The 22272-nt window shown below is 37.0% G+C and overlaps 1 protein-coding gene across 5 annotated transcripts in view; it reads left to right on the top strand.

Annotated features, from left to right (window-relative positions):
• The window catches only part of KYNU (kynureninase), a 146952-nt gene extending 135781 nt beyond the window's left edge, over positions 1-11171 (top strand). For 2 of the 5 annotated variants that reach the window (XM_032145769.2, XM_058434427.1), the window contains 3 exons: positions 1971-2056; positions 9195-9425; positions 10802-11170. In XM_032145769.2, the coding sequence (XP_032001660.1) occupies positions 1971-2056; positions 9195-9425; positions 10802-10927 (443 nt within the window). In that variant the 3' untranslated portion in view covers positions 10928-11170. Of the gene's footprint in view, positions 1-1970; positions 2057-9194; positions 9426-10801 lie in introns of all 5 variants that reach the window. The other 3 variants (XM_032145770.2, XM_058434428.1, XM_032145771.2) reach the window with 3 other exon arrangements.
• Positions 11172-22272: the final 11101 nt, after the last annotated feature.

Raw genomic sequence — 22272 nt, 5'->3', positions numbered from 1 at the left:
GAATTGAATTTGATCAGGGTTAGCAAGCTGTTTCTGTGAAGGACCAGATAGGAAATATTTTAAGCTTTCTGGGCTATACAGTCTCTGTGGCAAATACTCAATTCCATCATTGTGGTGGTAAAGCAGCCATAGGTGATACATAAGTGAAAGATTGTGGCTATGTTTTCATAAAACTGTATTTTGAAAAGCAGAGCCTGGCATGAAAACTCACGCCTGTAATCCCAGCACTTTGGAAGGCAAGGCAGATGATCAGTTGATCACAGGAGTTTGAGACCAGCCTGGGTGACATAGTGAGACCTCGTCTCTATAAAAACTACAGAAATTAGCCAGGAGTGGTGGCATGCAACTGTAGTCCCAGCTACTTGGGAGCTTGAGGTGGGAAGATCACCTGAGCCTGGGGAGGTCAAGGCTGCAGTGAGCCATGATTGAGCCACTGCACTCTGGCCTGGGTGACAGAGTGATACTCTGTCTCCAAAACAAAAACGAAACTAGTGGGTCAAATTTGGCCCACAGGCCATATGGCCATATATATTAGTCTGTTTTCACACTGCTATAAAGATACCACCTGAGACTCGGTAATTTGAAAAGGAAAGAGTTTTAATTGACTCACAGTTTCACATGGCTGGGGAAGCCTCAGGAAACTTACAATCATGTCAGAAGGCAAACAGAAAGCAAGGCACATATGAGGTGATGGGAGGTGAGAGAGAGAGAGAGTGCATAAAAACTGCTGTTTTTGGCCGGGTGCGGTGGCTCACGCCTGTAATCCCAGCACTTTGGGAGGCCAAGGCGGGCAGATCATGAGGTCGGGAGATCGAGACCATCCTGGCTAACGCGGTGAAACCCCATCTCTACTAAAAATACAAAAAATTAGCCGGGCATGGTGGCGGGCGCCTGTAGTCCCAGCTACTTGGAAGGCTGAGGCAGGAGAATGGCGTGAACCTGTGAGGCGGAGGTTTCAGTGAGCCGAGATTGCGCCACTGCACCCCAGCCTGGGTGACAGAGCAAGACTCCATCTCAAAAAAAAAAAAAAACAAAAAAAAAAACTGCTGTTTTTAAAACCATCAGATCTTGTGAGAACTCCTTCACTATCGTGAGAACAGCATGGGGTAAACCGCCCCCATGATCCATTTACCTCCCATCAGGTCCCTCCCTCAACATACGGGGATTACAATTCAAGATGAGTTTTGGGTGGGGACACAGAGCCAAACCATATCACCACAGTTTGCTTAATTCTGGATTTGATGACTATATAAAAAGTCATCATGTTTTAACATTCTTTTACTCAGTCATAGTGTTAACTTATCTCTGACTAGCTATCTTAACCCTATTGAATTTAACTTGCTACAGTTCAATCTGCTTAATTCTAATTAGTAGAGGATCTGTTATTAATTTACCTTTTTTATATACTTAGGCAGAACTTTTTTTAAAAGCCCCCTCTATTGTGTGTGTGTGTGTGTGTGTGTGTGCATGTGTGTGTCTGTGTGTGTTTTGTAAGAGAAACCGCTTGACCTAACAATCCTAGAGCTAAAAGTCACCTTCCTAGGTCATTTCATTCATATTTCTGCCTTTGGTCAACATTACAATTACATGCCACTAAAAGCTGACGCTCTCTCTCATTGACATGGTTTCATAATAGAATAGCAAAAGTTGGGCAGAACAAGGAATCCTGGCTTGGGAATAGGAACGCAGAGAACGGGGTCCAGAAAAACTTCCGGAAGAGGTCATTTTTACCTTGGGTCTAAGATTTCTGCTGTTCTGCTAAGAAGGTGGGGACAAGGGAGGTGGGAACTGCTGGTAAAGGGGAAATAACATCAATATTTTAGTTCCATGGGGTTTATCTTAAATATCTCAGAAATCCTACCCAGGAATAAAAGTTTAAGTCTTGCTCTTTTACTCTCCGGTACTTTAGTATCTTTATGGACACTTTTAAAGTTACCTTCTGTGATAATGACATGATATTAATTTCTCAGAACTGGAGTTAATCCCTGGGGTCTGTGGATTCCGAATTTCAAATCCTCCCATTTTGTTGGTGTGTTCCTTGCATGCTAGTTTAGAGGTAAGTGATGTATATTTCAACCTTCCCACATCTTTGCCTTTTTTCTTGATCTGATTGTAACAATTTGTAGTACTTTCTCTGCTACACAGCAAGATGATACATGTGCACTGTGCATGAACAAGGGACAGAAGGCAGCATTCCCCTTTAGGACAGTGATGATGTGGTGAGGGTCTTCCTTCATTCATGTCACCAGCCCCCAGCACAATGCTTGGCACATTGTTGGCACATAGTAAATATTAAATGGAGCTCTTTTGGGGAGATACATTTTTTACTCCACTTAGAATCTGTTTAAACATGAATAAGTTATTTAACCTTCTCTTGGCCTCTCTTTATACCAAATAAGCATGCAATATTTAGTTCTTCATAAATTCGCTCATTCAACATAAATTTATTGAGAAAATATTGTGTGCCTGATGTGATTACTGGGGACTGTACTTTTTCTAGTTCATTGTAGGTGAATGAACTGACCAAGTACCATGTGACAAAGCTACGAAAGACTTACTTGAAGGAAAAAAAGAATAATCAGAATAAACCAAAGATTTAATAAGGTTGTCTCATAAGGTAGAGTGGTTTTATGATTTTTTTAAATTGGGACTTCTATGCCATTATATCCATTTATAGTCTCCACTATCACTGACTCAATATTTTCCTTTAAATTAATTTATATTTTTATTTAGGTAAATTTAGTCTCACCCTGAAATGATAAATATACATAACAAGAAAATGAAATTGTGATTCCTTAGATACTATTATTTAGTATTAGACTAAATGCAGTCAAGTAAAAATATATAGGTAATATAGTATAAAATTCATAATAATGTAAATATATAAAGTAAATATATATTTTGTATACCTATATTTAAGTAAAATATATTTTAAGTAAATGCGCACATATATTTCTAATAGAGGTTTTACATAGAACTGTTCAAACAAGGATTTGAAATTTTTTCATGTCTCCTTCTAAAATCATGTAGTTTATGATATTTTAGCAAAAACTTACAGAGGATTTCAGCATCAAATGAGTGACAGGATGAAGATTCAAAATTCCTTCTAATCTAAAATTGTATAATTCTGTGAACACTTATAGCAGTTTCTCATTCTGGCCACTGGATGGCAGCATCAAGTTCCTCTGTTTTTATTAAATTTCACCACTGGATAGTGATCACCTCATTTCATTCCGTCTCAATTTAAAGCGCACCTACTCAGTTTAACCACTAGATGGAGCTTGTGTTGTTTTCACTTCATGGCAGAATCTTTAACTTGGAAAATAGACACAGTAACCAGATTTTTCAGCCAGTGATATATATTTTTGAAAGATTTTTGAGTAAAAATCTGCTTAGTAAATCAGATAATGATATTTGAGTTGTTTTTATAGTATCCATTCAGAGAAATATTTTGTTTAAACATTTTGAAACAAAATAAAGTTTCTGCATTCCTTGCAAGTTTGTATCAGCGAGAAGATGCGTGACAGTATCAGAAGCACCAGGACGTAACTTAGGAAGAGCTTGTACCTAAAGTAATTTCCTCTGCTGCACCGTATCTTTGCAAATAACTTCCCAGACGTACCTGGAAATTTGCTTTTAGACGCCCTCACTTTGGCATACTCTCTGCAGTGGACTGGCTTTTCTAGTAGTATTCACCCTTCTGCTGTGGGAAAGGAAGCACATTCCTATTCTTCCAGCCACTGTTTTCCTACCACGCTGTATTAGAGTCACCTAGACAAAGTTTTTATTTTCAATTATAATCTGAGAACTGATTTCTTTTTTCTTTTTAATATCTAAACTTAAACCTCAGCCTCCCGAGTAGCTGGGACTACGGTGTGCACCGCTACACTGGGCTAATTTTTGTAGTTCTTGTAAAGACAAAGCCTCACTATGTTACCCAGTCAATATCTAAACTTAAAACCCTAAAAGCCACAAGAAGAATGATATGCACTTCTCTGGATCTTCTAATCACTGACATATTTCCCTTGAGCCTCTTTCTGCTCATTTCACTGCCGAGACTATGTTCTAACCAAAATTATCTTTAGTTAATCAAGCCTTATGTTGGTAAAAGTGTTTTTTTCAAAATTCTTTCCTACTATAAATTGCAAAATTTTTGAATTACAAACTAATGCATTGAATTGCTTCCCTTTCTCTAATTGTTAAAATGTCCTATTTTCTAGACATTTATGGGTTTCTCATGTGAGTAAGCATCAGTGAATTAACTATGTTTCTATTAATACTTACCTTTCTTTAAGTTTTATTTATTTATGTTTAGAGATGAGGTCTTCTCTATTTAGAGATGAGGTCTTGCTCTGTCGTTCAGACTGGAGTGCAATAGTACGATCATAGCTTAGCGTGGCCTCAAACTCCTAGGGTTCGAGTGATCCTCCTGCCCCCACCTCCCAGGTAACTGGGACTGCAGGTCTGCGCCACCACACTTGGCTGATTATTATTCTTTATTTATTTTATTTCTTTTTTGAGATAGGGTTCCCTTCTCTCACTCCTAGAGTGCAGTGATGGGATCTCAGCTCACTGCAACCTCTGCCTCCTGGACTCAGTTGATCTTCCCACCTCAGCCTCCACAGCAGCTGGGAGTACAAGAGTGCACCACCATGCCCGGCTAATTTTTGTATTTTTTGTAGAGACAGGATTTCGCCATGTTGCCCAGGCTGATCTCGAACTACTGGCTGCAAGTGATCCTCCACCTTGGCCTCCTGAGTAGCTAAGACTACAGGGCATGCCACTGTGCTCAGCTTATTTTTAAATTTTTTTAGAGGTGAGGTCTAGCTATGTTGTCCATGTTAATCTGGAACTCCTGGCCTCAAGCGATTCTCCTGCCTCAGTCTCCTGTTTGAAATGTTTGTTTTTCGGTGCTATAAAGAAATAGCACTTGAACGTATATTTAATTTATTTAGTAAGGCCATTTTTACTTCCTGCAGAACGGGTGCACTCGCCAGCAGTTTTGCCATGACAGTACACCAAACAAAGGAGACAGGGTCATTTATGACCTGACATGTCCCCCCTACTGCTGGTCTGGTTTCCAATGGCTGGGATGGGACCTCACATTCTGTTTTTGTCCCGATTTGCTAGTAACTTAGAGCTTTTTAAAAGAGATAAAGGTAGAGGGGAACAAAGGAAGGAGGAAGTAACTTGTGGAATGCTGAGAAACGTAAAAACACTTTTAAATAAGGAAGAGGAACAGGCTATGACCTAATGCTTGCTTGGACCAGTATAAGCATGCCAGGGCAAATATTTAGGCTAAATTGTGGGAGCTAAAAACATGAAGTATATTGATTTATTTATTACAGCTAGCAGATATTTAAGAATGTTAGCACAGGTCTTTGAATAAATTTTGCTTCTAAGAGAAGTTACTATTTATTCCTAATTAGACGGGAAGGAAAGTCTTTGAAGAGGAACCTCTACTTTACTTTTTATACTCCTAAGCAGTTGGGATGACAGATGTGAACCACTGCACTCAGCCACCTTATCTTTTTAAACCAGTTTATTCCATTTTAGGAGATAGGTGGTTGAAGTTTCAATAAATGAAAGAAGTAAATGCATGAATCAAACTGCCTCTTTGTTGTCTCTACTTTTAGGAAATATTCAACACAGTCAAATACGAACTGGAGGAGAGATTCTATACTTAAGAATCAATTGTATATAAATAAGACCTTAGATTTTTAATACAATGACTTTTTAAAAAGATATTAATATGGCTTTTTTAATAAATACATGTGTATATGGTTGATTGATATTAAAAATAGCACATTGTAATCAGTTTCAAACTGTCCTTTTGTTTATATTTTTTGATCCGAATCATTTATACAATAATTCTTAAAATATTGTGGATCAAGGGATGAAGCCTGAGGCCAGGAACCTGGTGGCAAGTACTCTCTCCCTCAATGGACATGAAGTGTGACCTTACACAAGCAACGACTCCCTTTGGATGTATTTGCCTTATTTTTTAAAGTAAGATGTTTGGACAAGATTATTTCGGAAGTCTCCTCACTTTTCAAAATACTTAAATTTAAACAATACATGTATTATATTTTGAAGGTTCATATTTATATGTAGCAATAGGTAGACAATATTTAGCCTCTTTCAGTATTCTGAATTCATAATGAAATAAGTAGCTTCAAAATACAAAGTTAGAGCATTCAATTAAAATACATGGTGAATCAGAAGACTCAACAAAGAAATGTACCATATGTTTCCTTTCAAAGTTCCTAGGGAGCCAGTTTTAAGAATTTAAGAGAAAAATATGACAATTGAAAACATCACACCAAACTTATTTTTCCTGTTTAAACTTATCTAGCTTTTCTAGCTTTGTGTTCATTTTGTAGTAAGAAAAAAAATACAAGTAGTTGAAACTCTGCCAAGTATTATCTTCTAAGCTGAATATTTTTCAAACCACACTTTTCATTTTTTTCTAATTTAAAAAAATTATTCTTTCTCAATATTGAAATCATAACATTTATAAGAAGCAAAAAAGAAAATAGAATATTTATGTTACTTCCCTATTATTCTCTCTCAATATTTTTATGTGAGGCTCAGAATAGACTTCTACCCTCTGTGAGATGAATTTAAAAGTGCCTCAGAATGCAGTTGCCCTTATTGTGGTTGTAATGGAGAAAGTAAGTTTCATATTTAAAAGTTATTTTATGATTAAAGAGTGGCAACATTCCAAAGATGGAAGTTATTTGTCATACCAAAAAATTTGGTTTATCAAGAGAAAGCTTCAAGAGCAACACTCCCTAAGCCCCTTTAAAAACTAAATGCAAGTAATATTTCTCAAAGTTTTACTAACCTATGCACACAAATGAACTATCATTAAATGTGATACTACACATATTGATTGCCCCCATGTACATATTAGGGCACCCGTAGCATAACCACAAAATTTCCTAGAATTATTTATTATTTAGAATTTCTGAGAATATTATTAAGCTCCAGAGAGAATCTTGGAAAGATTCCTCACACAGGTTTTTATTCCAGACTTCACAGCCAAACCAGCTGTGGCCTGTGCCTTGCCTGTCCCTGCTTCTCTTGGAGAATTTTGATTCTTGGCCCTTGACCCAAAACATGGCAGTGTTCCCTTGAGTCCTCATTGTACCAAGTCTACCTACATTTTGCTTTGCCCAAGAAAATGAAGAGATGCCTCCTACCAAATTCTGTGTAACCTGAGTCATCTGAGTCTTGGAGCACTATTATTTGTACTCCAGATCTCTCTCGGGGGCTTATGAAACCAAGATATCAGCCTCTACTTGAGCTGTCTCTGTAGGCTTCAGACATTGTCTGGGAGGTGTGGTTGAAGAGAGAGACGGGCGCCATTCTGTGCTGTTTTTCCTCTCTTGCTTAGGTATCATTTACCTTCAGTACAGTTCCCATCCTCTCCTTCAGCCAATCCATAGCCTCCATACAGTATAGTTCCGAGAAATCTATGGCTGAATGGTTTGAGTTTTATTAGAGTGCCTGCCTACACATGCCACGTGTACATACAGGGATAACTGTTTTCATAGACTTGATAAAGTCTCAATATCACCAAATGGCCCTATCTTTGCTCTTGATATCTTTGCTCATGACACAGAAAAGGAACATTAAGTGGCAGGCCAGTGCATCACGCTCTGTTTGCGGTTCATTCAGTTCTTATACGTAGGATATATTTTTACACTCTACTTGACCTTAAGAGATAAGCCAGAAAAGCACATCTGCTCTGACCCCTAATATTCCAACACCAGTTATTGTGTGCCCTTGTCACTCATCTTAATATAAGACATCTCAGGCCACAAATGGCAGTATTTTCACACCACTGCTAGAATTTAGAAGGGGGAAAATGAGAGAAAGCAAGCCCAAATGCTTCAGTAAAAATAAATGCATTATCTAATATTATTTGCTTTCCTTTCTGAGAAAACTTAGCATTATTATTTAACTGCTTCTTTTCTTATTGTTAAACTGGAAGAGATTTAGGAGTCAGTAAAGCAGTTATAAATATCACCAGTAACACTGCTTTCCACATTTGCACATGTTTAGATCATATTGCACTTTTTTGAGGATAAACAAACTTTACATCAGAGTTGGAAAAGTCTTCTTGATTATGATTTCAAAAAGTGGTTTTGGGGAAAAGCTTACATTGTGTGATATTTAAATCCATTTATTAAGGTATGTTTTACTTGATTATACTAAGTTAATTTAAAATAAATTTGAAGGTATGTTCCCGGACCAAATTGAGGGTTGGGCTGCTATTTCTCGTGGCCCAATAACAAGATGCAGATGAACAGGGGATGAAGAGAGTTTTTATTTCTGTAACTGGTTACAGGGAGAAGGCCTGGAAATTATCACCAGACCAACTCAAAATTATGAAGTTTTCCAGAGCTTATATACCTTCTAAGCTATATGTTTACGTGTAAGTGTGCATTCATCTAAAGACATAAGTGATTAACTTCTTTTAATCTACAACTAAGGTCTGAGTCTTGAAGACCTTCCTCTGGAGCCTCAGTAAATTTACTTAATCTAAATGGGTCCAGGTGCTGGAGTGATTACGCTTATCTTGTCTTCTGCTAAATCACTGAGGTTTGAGGAGTTCCTTTAGACCTTCCATAAACTTGTTTGTAGAGGCCTGGAGAGTTTCTTCACACCCACAGTAAAACTTGTTTAATCCTGAATGGGTCCTGTTAAGAATTCCTTCGTTATTCTGTCATGCTTTAAGGCCCAGGGAAAGCCTAGGCAAAACTCTTGATGGGCTTTTGTTACATCCCAGCCTTTGTATAAGGGCACTGGCTTTTTTAGTTTTTAATATTTAACTTAACCACTCGGTCAGTACTGAAACAGTTGTGATGGAGGCCTGTGTTAGTGAAACCTGGCCTGCCACAGGTACATGATATTAACTTACATTTTCTTCCTTTGCATTTTCTTTCTTTCCTTAAGTTTTATTTAAGTGACATTTGTACAATTTTTCTGTCATGGAAATTTTACCTTCAGTGTTTAATAGCAAAGCATTTAAAGGAGGGCATGATTTTACAAAAAAAGATTATGTAAAAGGAGATATTTATTGGAAAGGTCCAACATGAGCATTTCCTTTTTATGCATGATTTACTCTTATTTTTGCTTCTTTGTAGATCAATAAGACACTAATCTGATTGTTACTCATTCCACAGATCTTTAAGCAAGCGACAATGAAGGCATTGCGGAAAAAATCTATTTTGCTAACTGGCTATCTGGAATACCTGATCAAGCATAACTATGGCAAAGATAAAGCAGCGACCAAGAAACCAATTGTGAACATAATTACTCCATCTCATGTAGAGGAGCGGGGGTGCCAGCTAACAATAACATTTTCCGTTCCAAACAAAGATGTTTTCCAAGAACTAGAAAAAAGAGGAGTGGTTGTAAGTATGTCTTGCTTCGCTACCAGATTTTGTCTATGGGCTGCATGTTAGGGATAAAATTTGGATTCTTTGGTTTATTCATTGTTGCATGTTATTTCACATCAGTCAGTCAATTAAGGATAAATTAAGTGCCAACTAAGCCGTCAGCACTATGCTAACTGAAAGGCCTAGAGATCTGTCATTTCTGATAAAAAAGAAGATACCAGAAACTTGGGTTATAGGAATAGTTTTTTGTAACTTACTTATTCTTTTCATAACAGTTTGGGCAGAAAAAAATTATTTCATCATAGTCAGGACATTGTTTTCTCTAGTTTGTACTACAATTCGTTTATTGGATTAATGGAATTAAAGATCATACCAATTTATTGAAGGGTGAAAAAAGTCTTATTTAGTTGCTTGATCAAATTAAGTTATTTTCAACCTTGTCACTTCTGTCAACAAATACATATGTACACTTCTCAGGAGTGGTAACATTGCAAGGAATAATTTTTTTGAACCCTTCAGCCTATATGACCTTCGTAGTCTCTTGAAGAGAACTAATAAATGTGAACTGAGTAATTTCAGGGAAAAAAGATAATGTATCTACTTCCAATGATTATGTAATTAAGGCGCTGCTTGGCTCATGTTTACCTGTAGGAGAGGTTACCCCCAGATGCTAGAGGCACAAGTCAGAAGATCAAGGTTCTAAATCAAACTCTGCTGTTGTCAAGCTCTGTCCTCTTTGGAAAGTTCATTAGGATCTATTGGCTTGAAATTTTCATCTGTGTTTGGGGTATAAAATAAATTACCTCCAAGAGTTGTGATTGGATTGAAATGGGACAGCACACATAAACTATATACCATATTGTCTAGCCTATAGCAGGTGTTTTCTAAAGTTAACCATAGTGATCTCCAGTCATGTCAAATTATCTGGTGCTACTTCAGGACCTACAATGTAGCCCACTTCTTATTTGTGAGATCAAAGATTAGAGAATTAAGTTCAAGGATAATTTACTAAAACTCTCCAGACCCGAATGAGGTTTTCATTCACTTAAATTCACCCAAGAATTCCAGTCCTTCCATGGGGTCCCTACAGGAAAAACAAAAATGAAATGTATTTATGATCTATTAAATGTTTAAGGAAGATAGCTGCTGAATAGATTTCAGGAATTTATCTTGGCTATTTATGCACCAATCCATTCTTATTTCTTAAATTATTGTCAAGAGAAAAGTTTCATAAAACATAAAAACACCATGTTTTAAAGTAAAAAATTTTGCTTATATATTAATTTTTAGGGAAATCATTATGAAAGTGCTTTACGTAAGTTTATCTGGAATATACATTTTCAATGTGTGAATAACGCTAGCATTATTGTGGCTTTATTTTTTCCCCACAGTGTGACAAGCGGAATCCAAATGGCATTCGAGTGGCTCCAGTTCCTCTCTATAATTCTTTCCATGATGTTTATAAATTTACCAATCTGCTCACTTCTATACTTGACTCTGCAGAAACAACAAATTAGCAGTGTTTTCTAGAAAAAACTTAAGCAAATTATACTGAAAGCTGCTGTGGTTATTTCAGTATTATTCAATTTTTAATTATTGAGAGTATGTCACCATTGACCACATGTAACTAACAATAAATAACATACCTTACAGAAAATCTGATATAATTTTTCAGAGTCTGTGACACTAAGGAGTCCACAGGGCTGCCTAAGTGCTTGGTGTTTGGGGGACCAAAACTGTGTTAGTTCAGGTATTATCTATACAGTCGCGGTAAGCTGTCACGTTTCATGGTCAGTGAAATGTTTTATGTTGGTTTAATTTCCGATTTAACTGACAACTTCATAATGTATGTGCAATTATTGTGTCAAATTTGGAAATATTACTTTAGTTTCAATTTAGCAAGGAGTTTCTTTGAACCATTGTAGTCTGATATATATATATATCTGATATATATATGATATGTATATCATATATATATATGATAGTGGCTTTCAAATATTTTTTAGGCACAATCCACATTACTCTTGCTGATCTGTAGTATCAGAAACCAGTATTTATGTAAATATATGCCAAATGTTATTGATTCTAAGATATTTTGTCATATTTTACCATCTTTGAAAGAGGACCCATCTTTCAATTTTCAGTCACTAGTTTCTTACAGTCACCATTGGCCATCTTTCTCATTACCATCCATGAAATTAGCATGCATCTCAAATAAACAACTACCATCTTCTATTTGATAAAATAGTCTACATAGCAAAAATAAAACTTTTTACAATTATTAGCCTGTGCTCTAATATGTACTATTCTATTTTATCTCGTAAGAAATGTTGGAAACTCATTATATTGATTTCCTCACCCACTCATGGGCCCTAATTCACACTTTTTAAGAATGTTTCTTTCTTTAATGTTATCATAATCTCTTTTTAAATCAGAACTTCCCCTAATATAAGAGCTTAGATATTATATTACTATGTTTCCATAGTAAATAAATAACCCCAAGATCTTTCTGAGGATTAGAGGTATAAGAAATATGTGCTCCATCTCTTGACATCTTTATCTCAAATCTATGGACCTTTCTTACCCACTATGAAAAACTTAAAGTTACACTTAGCCCTGTTGGACTTATCTAGTTTTCAACTGTTGATGCCACAATCATTATTTATAAGTTGACAAAATAGTGTAGATTTGTATACATAGTGAACAAGAAAAAGAGACATAATTATTGCCCCCGATTAAACAAATTTGAATGAAATAAACAAACTTAGATAAACACTTTGGATGGTAGACATAAATAATAATATGTGGAAGTCCAACATCAACACCTACCAATACCAGTAACTACTGATATTTATCATGTACTTACCATGTACCATGTATTGTGCTACATTACTCATGTTATCTCCCTTAATTGAGTGGCTACATTCAGCTTTAGCAAATCTTCCCACTGTAACTAATCCTCATAGATGGAAGAGTTCTCAAAACCTTAAAACTTACACATAAGTGGATTCATATATATATATATATATATAATTATACTTTAAGTTCTTGGATACATGTGCAGAACATGCAAGTTTGTTACATAGGTATACATGTGCCATGGTGGATTGCTGCACCCATCAACCTGTCATCTACATTAGGTAACCCTCCTCTTGCCCCCAACTCCCCGAATGGACCTGGTGTGTGATGTTCCCCTCCCTGTGTTCATATGTTCTCATTGTTCAACTCTCGTTTATGAGTGAGAACATGCAGTGTTTAGTTTTCTGTTCCTGTGTTAGTTTACTGAGAATGATGGTTTCCAGCTTCATCCATGTCCCTGCAAAGGACATGAACTCATTCTTTTTTATGGCTGCATAGTATTCCATGGTATATATGTGCCACATTTTCTTTATCCAGTTTATCATTGATAGCTATTTGGGTTGGTTCCAAGTCTTTGCTATTGTGAATAGTGCTGCAATAAACATACGTGTTCATGTGTCTTTATAGTAGAATGATTTATAATCCTTAGGGTATACCCAGTAATGGGATTGCTGGGTCAAATGGTATTTCTGGTTCTAGATCCTTGAGGAGTTGCCACACTGTCTTCCACTATGGTTGGACTAATTTACACTCCCAACAGTGTAAAAGTGTTCCTATTTCTCCACATCCTCTCAGCATCTGTTGTTTCCTAACTTTTTAATGATTAGCATTCTAACTGGCATGAGATGGTATCTCATTGTGGTTTTGATTTGCATTTCTCTAATGACCAGTGATGATGAGTTTTTTTTCATATATTTGTTGGCCACATAAATGTCTTCTTTTGAGAAGTGTCTGTTCGTATCCTTCACCCACTTTTTGATGGGGTTGTGTTTTTCTTGTAAATTTGTTTAAGTCCCTTGTAGATTCTGGATATTTGCCCTTTGTCAGATGGATAGATTGCAAAAATTTTCTCCCATTCTGTAGGTTGCCTGATCACTCTGACGATAGTTTCTTTTGCTGTGTAGAAGCTCTTTAGTTTAATTAGGTTCCATTTGTCAATTGGCTTTTGTTGCAATTGCTTTTGGTGTTTTCATCTTAAATTCTTTGCCCATGCCTATGTCCTGAATGGTATTGCCTAGATATTCTTCTAGGGTTTTTTTGGTTTTACAGTTAAGTCTTTAATCTATCTTGAGTTAATTTTTGTATAAGGTGTAAGAAAAGGGTCCAGTTTCAGTTTTCTGCATATGGCTAGCCAGTTTTCCCAACACTATTTATTAAATAGGGAATTCTTTCCCCATTGCTTGTTTTTGTCAGGTTTTTCAAAGATCAGATGGTTGTAAATGTGTGGTGTTATTTCTGAGGCCTCTGTTCTGTTCCATTGGTCTATATATCTGTTTTTGTTCAGTACCATGCTGTTTTGTTTACTGTAGCCTTGTTGTATATTTTGAAGTCAGGTAGTGTGATGCCTCCAGCTTTGTTCTTTTTGCTTAGGATTGTCTTGGCTATATGGGCTCTTTTTTGGTTCCATATGAAATTTAAAGTAGTTTTTTCTAATTCTGTGAAGAAAGTCAATGGTAGCTTGATGGAAATAGCATTGAATCTATAAATTACTCTGAGCAATATGGCCATTTTCAGGATACTGATTCTTCCTATCTATGAGCATAGAATATTTTTCCATTTGTTTGTGTCCTCTCTCATATACTTGAGCAGTGGTTTGTAGTTCTCATTGAAGTAGTCCTTCACATCCCTGGTAAGTTGTATTCCTAGGTATTTTATTCTCTTTGTAGCGATTGTGAATAGGAGTTCACTCTTGATTTGGCTGTCTGTTTGTCCTATATACCTATGTTGGTATATAGGAATGCTTTTATTTTAAAGATGGAAGATGACGTCTCTCTATGTTACTCAGGCTGGACTCAAACTCCTGGGCTCAAATGTTCCTCCTACCTTAACCTCCTGAGTAGCTGAGATTTTAGTCACATACCACCATGCCTGACCAGGAATTGTTTTTCAACTTCATAGTGGTAAACAAAACATATGTGTTTTCAGTTCTCATGGAACAAGGAGCTTAGTAGGAGAAACATATGTTGAACTTGTAAGCAGAGAAGTAAATCTATAATGACAAATCGTAATTTCTGAAGGGTATTAATGAGATGGTTGAGTGAGGGGGAAGTATTGGAAGGTGCTCTTAAGTTTATAAATGTTCTAAAATATTTCATGCTAATCACATTAAAATTATATCAAAGTATATATACATATCATGGAAAGCATAATCAGCACCATGTACTCAACACCTAGGTTAAAAAATAGCATTAAAAATTCTCTTTCCAGCTCACATTCTGCTCCCTCCCCAAATCCACAGATAACCATCAAATTATATTTTGTTTTTTTCATTCCCTTACTTTCTTTAAGTTTTACACCCATGTATGTACCCATAAAAATCTATTAGCTAATTTTGGTTGTGCATGAATATTGTATCAATGCAATTATACTGTATATATTCTGCTTTTGCACATATTTTTAGATCCATCCATTTGTGGCATGTAGCTTTCCATTCATTTTCACTGCTGCTCAGTATTGTATTTCAAATTTTACATTTGTTTTAGGGAAGAGTCATAAACCATCTTTAAGTTCTAATATGTTACAAGTAATTTTGTAAACGATGTGAGGTGGTGATTCTGTTTCACTTTTTCCCATATAGATAATTTATATTATTAATAATTCCTTTATTTCATAAGCCAGATTTCTATATATCTATATAAATATAGATATGTAGCTATATGAAAGCAATATATATATGGACGTCTTTCTGGGCTATCTGTACTTTCACACTGGCTAATTTGCTTGTTTTTTCATCAATACTTCACTGCCTTAATTACTACAACATAGCAGGGCCTGGCATCTGCTAGATTAAATCTCTCAGCTTCTTTTTATTAAGATTGCCCTGAATTGGCCTGGTTATCCTGGGCCCCCTACTTTTTTTTATATTTTTGAATACATCTAAATAAATTTAGAATAAATCTATTGTGTTCCATAAAACCCCTGTTGGGATTTCAATTGAATTGCAATTAAATTTTAGATCAGTTTTGGAAGAATTGACTCAATAGTGAGCCTTCCTACCCAAGACCATGGCATTTATTTCCATTTATTTATGATTTCTTTAATGCTTCGCAAAATTTTTTATTTTCTCTATTATGGAAAAGCACATTTATAGTTTGACAAATTCCTAAGTACTTCTAATTTTATTGTCATTCCACATTATCTTTGTTGTTGTTTTAAAAGACAGAGTCTCACTCTGTCACCCAGGCTGGAGTGTACTGATGTGATTATAGCTCACTGCAGCCTCAAACTCCTGGGCTCAAGTGATCCTCCCACCTCAGCCTCTGGAGTAGCTAGGACTACAGGCATGTGCCACAATGCCTGGCTCATTTTTAAGTGTTAAATTTAAAAAATGTTGTAGAAACAGTGTTTTGCTACGTTTCCCAGACTGGTCTCAAACTCCTGGCCCCAAGCAATCTTCCTGCCTCAGCTTCCCATACTCGGATTATACGCATGAGCCATTGCACCAGCCCCATGTGTTATCTTTTATAAAATTTAACATTTAACTGATAATTGATACTGTATATACATGAATTTGATTGATACATATTTTTAATATAGGAAATTATATGCAAATGAGCACATTTTTCCCCTTCCTTCCTTCCTTCCTTCCTTCCTTCCTTCCTTCCTTCCTTCTCTTTCTCTCTTTCTCTCTCTCTCTTCCTCTCTTTCTCTCTTTCTTTCTTTCTCACAGGGCGTCACTCTGTTGCCCAGGCTGGAGTGCAATGGCACATGATCATAGCTCACTGCAACCTCCAACTCAAAGACTTGAGTGATCCTCTGGCCCCAGTTTCCCAAGCAGCTGGGACGACAGGCACATGCCACGATGCCAAGCTAATTTTTAAAAATAATTTTTTTTTTGTAGATTCAGAGTCTTGCTATGTTGCCCAGGCTAATCTCAAACTCCTGGCCTCAAGCAGTCCTCCCTCCTCAGCCTCCCATTACAGGCATAAGCTGCCACTCCTGGACCTCATTTTTTTTTTTTTTTTTTGAGACAGAGTCTCTCTCTGTCACCCACGCTGGAGTATAGTGGCACGATCTCAGCTCACTGCAACCTCTGCCTCCTGGGTTCAAGCAATTTTCATGCCTCAGGCTCCCAAATAGCTGGGATTACAGGCATGGGTCACTATGCCCAGCTAATTTCTGTATTTTTCATAGAGACAGGGTTTCACCATGTTGGCTAGGCTGGTATCGAACTCCTGACGTCAGGTGATCCGCCCACTTTGACCTCCCAAAATGCTGGGATTACGTGTGAGCCACCACGCCCAGCCCCTCATTTTGTTTTTGATTTTTATTTATTTTCCTCTATTTTTCTTCTTTTGGATTTAGGGATGTGTGTGGGGGTGGTGTATTGAGTCTGTTTTTTCTTTCGGTTTGTGTGGAAATTATATACTTATTCTTTGTTATTTTAGCAATTACTCCGGCTATTTTAACATGCAAATATAATGAAGTTTAGAATTAGCCATTTTTATAACTCTCCTTCTGACTGGTTGAAGAAATGAGAATGCTTTAACATCAAACAGCCAACTCTTTACTTATACACTATTGCTATTCATTATAGTATTTTTAGTCTAGCTTCCTCCCTCCTCTTTCTCTCTCTCTCTCTCTTTCTCTCACTAATGTTTGCTCTTTCTCCCTACAATTCAGAATTTTATTTATGGATGAAGTACATATATAATTTATTACAATTCATTTTAATGAAGAACTTTTGGTGGTAGATTGTATTACTCTTTGGGAAAAAACACTTTCATTGATACCGTTTTCTCATTACTTAAAAACAGTTTCACTTGATATAGAATTCTATGTCGACAGTAATTTTCTTTCAGGAAGTAGAAAATATTAAGTTACAGTGTTTTGGCTTCCATTACTGCTGTTAAGCATTCAGATCATCAGAGAACTGCAAATCAGAACCACAATGAGATACCATCTCATGCCAGTCAGAATGGCAACCATTAAAAAGTCAGGAAACAATAGATGCTGGTGAGGCTGTGGAGAAGTAAGAATGCTTTTACACTGTTAGTGGGAATGTAAATTAGTTCAACCATTGCTCTTAAGGGCTCTTTGTCTTTAAGATCTGCACTTTTATTATGTGTCTAGGCAGTTATTATTGTGTTTATTCTATTTCTTTATTTGCTGTCTTTCCAAGATTTGAGGATTAATTTTTTAAGTTCTAGAAAATTCAGAAGTATCATTTATTTATTCAATTATTACCTCTTTCTATTATTTCCTTTTTAAAATAAAAAGATATATGTTAGAATTTTTCACTCTCTCATTTATGCCTTTAACCTCATATTTTCTATTTCTTTGAATATCTGGGCTGCATTCTTGATTAAGAATTCTAAAACATATATTTTAGTTTCTAAAAGTTTCATTAGATTTCTTTTCAAAATTACTTCCATTTGTGATCTTTTGAATGTGCTTCTGCTTTAGGCATTAGTAGTGGACATTCTGGTTCCCTATTGAGGTTCCCTGCATCAGTTGTCCTGCCTGGTGGCTGCCACCAACCCTTTTAGCTACCTCCCTCCTCATACTTTGGGGTCAGGCCACACACTATAAAGGATTGGGAAAAAAAATGAAAATATGAAAAACTTACACTTTGTATCAGTCAGGAGAAGGATAATCTTCATACTACAGTTTATGCTTCAGAAGCTACCCCTTCTCTGTGGATGAGACCATGACTGGTTTCCTGAGACCATCCTTTGCCCAGCTCTTTTGGTGATCCCCTTCACTTCCTCTGTTACAGGTTTCCCTGATGAGCACTCCTTCAATAAAACATAGTCATCTAAATCCCAGTCTCAAGCACGGTGTCACAGGAACCTGATCTAAGTCAGCATTTTCTTTATTCCTAATCACAAATACTTGATAGTCCATATCTAATATATAATGAATGTACAGTTGTTTCTGTTGGAATTCACATATGATGCCTTGTTTCTTTTGTAGTTTTGTGACTGATAGCTTCGAACTGCTCATTTACCTTGACCTTTTGAATTCTTTGAAAACTGAGTTAAGTCTGATTTTCCAGAGTTTTTATGTTTGCTTCTGTCAGTTGCACAGAATCAATGAGAAGAACACTTTAAATTCTTGTTTTCAGTTTTTTCAAATCACGTAAGTAGTATTTACCTGAATATATATAATATATAAATATATTTAAATAAAATAAAAACATATAAAATATGAAATATATAATACAGTATAAAATCTATTTTATGTAAAATCTATTTTATGTAAACATGATAATTAAATATATATTTACATAACAAATATAAATATTTAAAGCAATTGTATTTTTAAAAAATTTCTTCTAAAGAAAAACAGGATACATGGGCAGAACCTGCAGGTTTGTTACATAGGTATACATGTGCCGTGGTGGTTTGCTGCACCTATGGACCCGTCCTCTAAGTTCCCTCCCCTCACCTCCCACCCCACAACAGGCCTTGGTGTGTGTTGTTCCCCTCTCTGTGTCCATGTATTCTCACCTCCCACTTATGAGTGAGAACTTGCGATATTTGGCTTTCTGTTCATGTGTTAATTTGCTGAGGATGATAGCTTTCAGCTTCATCCATGTCCCTGCAAAGGACATGATCTCATTCCTCAATACTATGGCTACATAGTATTCCGTGGTGTATATATACCACATTTTCTTCATCCAGTCATGCAAATTTATATGAATGTCAATTCTTTTATAGTGATCTTCTGGGGCTATTACAATATATAGGGCTGTTTGTTTAAAACTAATTATATTTATTTCATGTTGCTTTAACTTATTAAAAAACAGACTGAAGAAAGACTGGGTGTGAAGTCAGTAAATTAATTTCAAATTAAATAAACTTGTCTACAGCTATTTTATGCTCAATAACTTTCTACTTATTCTTGAGTTCAAAACTATATGGGTTCACATTTAAATTATATAGTGTATTTTCTCCATAATCTGAAGTTGTTAGAACATTGATTTTTTTAAGTAAATGGAGTTTTTGCACCACTTCAAGAAAGAAACCTGCAAACAGCCTGGAAATATCACATCAACAAAGCACAACCTGGGAATCAATGGATTAGGGCACCCTGTTACTGAGATTCTGGATGTGATGCTTGTGTGGGCCATTAGCATGCACACTGCGTGTATGATATGCTCTATCTTCTCTTCCCACTAATAATTTTATTTTTAATTTCAGCAAGATTTAGTCCTAAATAACACAATAATAATGGAGGTCATTGTGAAGTAGTGCATGTAAACAGATCTGATGTGGTTTTGGTTTCTTGCAATAATTGTTTTGACTAATTCTCTAGTTTTTCAACTTTTGATTAAGATGGCTCTTGAGTCCTTTTGACATGACCCTATCTATTTTTGATAACTTCATAGCCTTTAGTATAAAAACAGGTAGGCTTATATTACATATTTCCAACCTCAAACTTGTTATTTATTTATCTAAGACTATACAGTTCCTTTCAGAGAAAAACCTTCTTTAGAGACCAGAATCTTAGCAGAAAGAGTGCTCATTTTAATTGAGCTGATCATGTTTCTAGGATTTTTTAGTTAAAAGAAAATACGTATTTTAAAAATACAAATTATATTTTTATTTCATAGTGGTATCTTCAATTTTGTCTAGGATAATAAGATGTTTTATTTAACTTGTTTGATTTTGGAATTTTATCTTTGTGGGAAGGACCTGGTAAGAGGTAATTGAATCATGGGGGCAGGACTTTCCCATGATGTTCTCATGATAATGAATAAGTCTCACGAGAGCTGATGGTTTCATAATGTGGAGTTTCCCTGCAAAGGCTCTTGTCCTGTCTGTGCCATTTGAGATGTGCCTTTCACCTTCTGCCCTGATTGTGAGGCCTCCCCCGCCATGTGGAATTGGGTCTTACTTTTGTAAATTTCCCCGTCTCGGGTAGGTCTTTATCAGCAGCCTGAAAAACGGACTAATATAGTAAGTTGGTACCAGTAGAGTGGGGCACTGCTGAAAAGGTACCCGAAAATGTGGAAGCAACTTTAAACTGGGTAACAGGCAGAGGTTGGAATGGTTTGGAGGACTCATAAGAAGACAGGAAAGTGTGAGAAATTTGGAACTCCCTAGAGACTTGTTGAATGGCTTTAACCAAAATGCTGATAATAATATGAACAATGAAGTCCAGGCTAAGGTGGTCTCAGACAAGGATAAGGAACTTCTTGGGAACTGGATCAAAGGTGACTCTTGTTATGTTTTAGACATAAAGCAAAGAGACTGGAGGCATTTTGCCCCTGCCCTGTCCAATTGTGGAACATTGAACTTGAGACAGATTATTTAGGGTATCTGGAGGAAGAAATTTCTATGCAGCAAAGCATTCAAGAGGTGACTTGGTTGCTATTAAAGGCATTCAGTTTTAAAAGGGAAATAGAGCATAAAAGTTCAGAAAATTTTCAGCCTGACAATGCAGTAGAAAAGGAAAACCAATTTTCTGAGGACAAATTTAAGCTGGCTGCAGACATTTACATAAGTAACAAGAAGCCGAATGTTAATCACTAAGACAATGAGGAAAATGTCTCCAGGGCATGTCAGAGACCTTTGTGGCAGCCCCTCCCATCACAGACCAGGAGCTTTAGGAGGAAAAATGGCTTCGTGGGCTGGTCACAGGGTCCCTCTGCTGTGTGCAGTCTAGGGACTTGGTGCCCTGTGTCCCAGCCGCTCCATCCATGACTCAAAGGGGCCAAGGTACAGCTTGGGCTGTGGCTTCAGAGGGTGGAAGCCCCAAGTCTTGGCAGCTTCCATATGGTGTTGAGCCTGGGTTCACAGAAGTCAAGAACTGAGGTTTGGGAACTTGCACGGAGATTTCAGAGGATGTATGGAAATGCCTGGATGCCCAGGCAGAAGTTTGCTGCAGGGGCAAGGCCCTTACGGGGAACCTCTGCTAGGACGGTGAAGAACAGAAAAGTAGGGTGGGAGCCCCCACACAGAGTCCCTACTGAGGCACCACCTAGTGGAGCTTTGAGAAGAGGGCCACTGTCCTCCAGAACTCAGAATGGTAAATCCACCACGCACCTGGAAAAGCTTCAGACAATGCCAGCCTGTTAAAGCAGCCTGGAGGGGGCTATACCCTGCAAAGTCACAGGGGCGGACCTGCCCAAGGCTGTGGGAGACCACCTCTTGCATCAGTGTGACCTGGATGTGAGACATGGAGTCAAAGGAGATCATTTTGGAGCTTTAAGATTTGACTGCCCCACTGGATTTCAGACTTTCATGGGGCCTATATCCCCTTTGTTTTGGCCAATGCCTCCCATTTGGAGTGGCTGTATTTACCCAATGCCTGTATCCCCATTGTATCTAGGAAGTAACTAACTTGCTTTTGATTTTACAGGCCCATAGGTGGAAGGGCGACGTTTCTTTCTGGAGGCGCCAGGGAGAACTCTGTTTTCTTACCTTTTCTAGATTCTAGAGGCTTCCCACGATCCTTGGCTTAAGGTCCATCTTTAAGCTTTGTCTCTGATGAGACTTTAGACTGCAGACTTTTGAGTTAATGCTGAAATGAGTTAAGACTTTGGGTGACTGTTGCGAAGACATGATTGGTTTTGAAATGTGAGAACATTTAAGAGGGGCCGGGGCAGAATGATATGGTTTAGCTTTGTCTGCAGTCAAATCTCATCTTGAATTTCTATGTGTTTTGGGAGGTACCTGATGGGAGGTAATTGAATCATGAGGGCAGGTCTTTTCTGTGCTGTTCTCATGATGGTGAATAAGTCTCATGAGATCTGGTGGTTTTATAAAGAGGAGTTTCCCTGCACAAGTTCTTCTCTTGTCTGCCATCATGTGCGATGTGCCTTTCACCTCTACCA

This window comes from Hylobates moloch, unplaced genomic scaffold, assembly GCF_009828535.3.
Source record: "Hylobates moloch isolate HMO894 unplaced genomic scaffold, HMol_V3 SCAFFOLD_24, whole genome shotgun sequence".
In the NCBI taxonomy this organism is placed as follows: domain Eukaryota; kingdom Metazoa; phylum Chordata; class Mammalia; order Primates; family Hylobatidae; genus Hylobates; species Hylobates moloch.
Note: the sequence above shows the minus strand (reverse complement) of the source record. Positions and strands in the feature narration are given on the sequence as shown.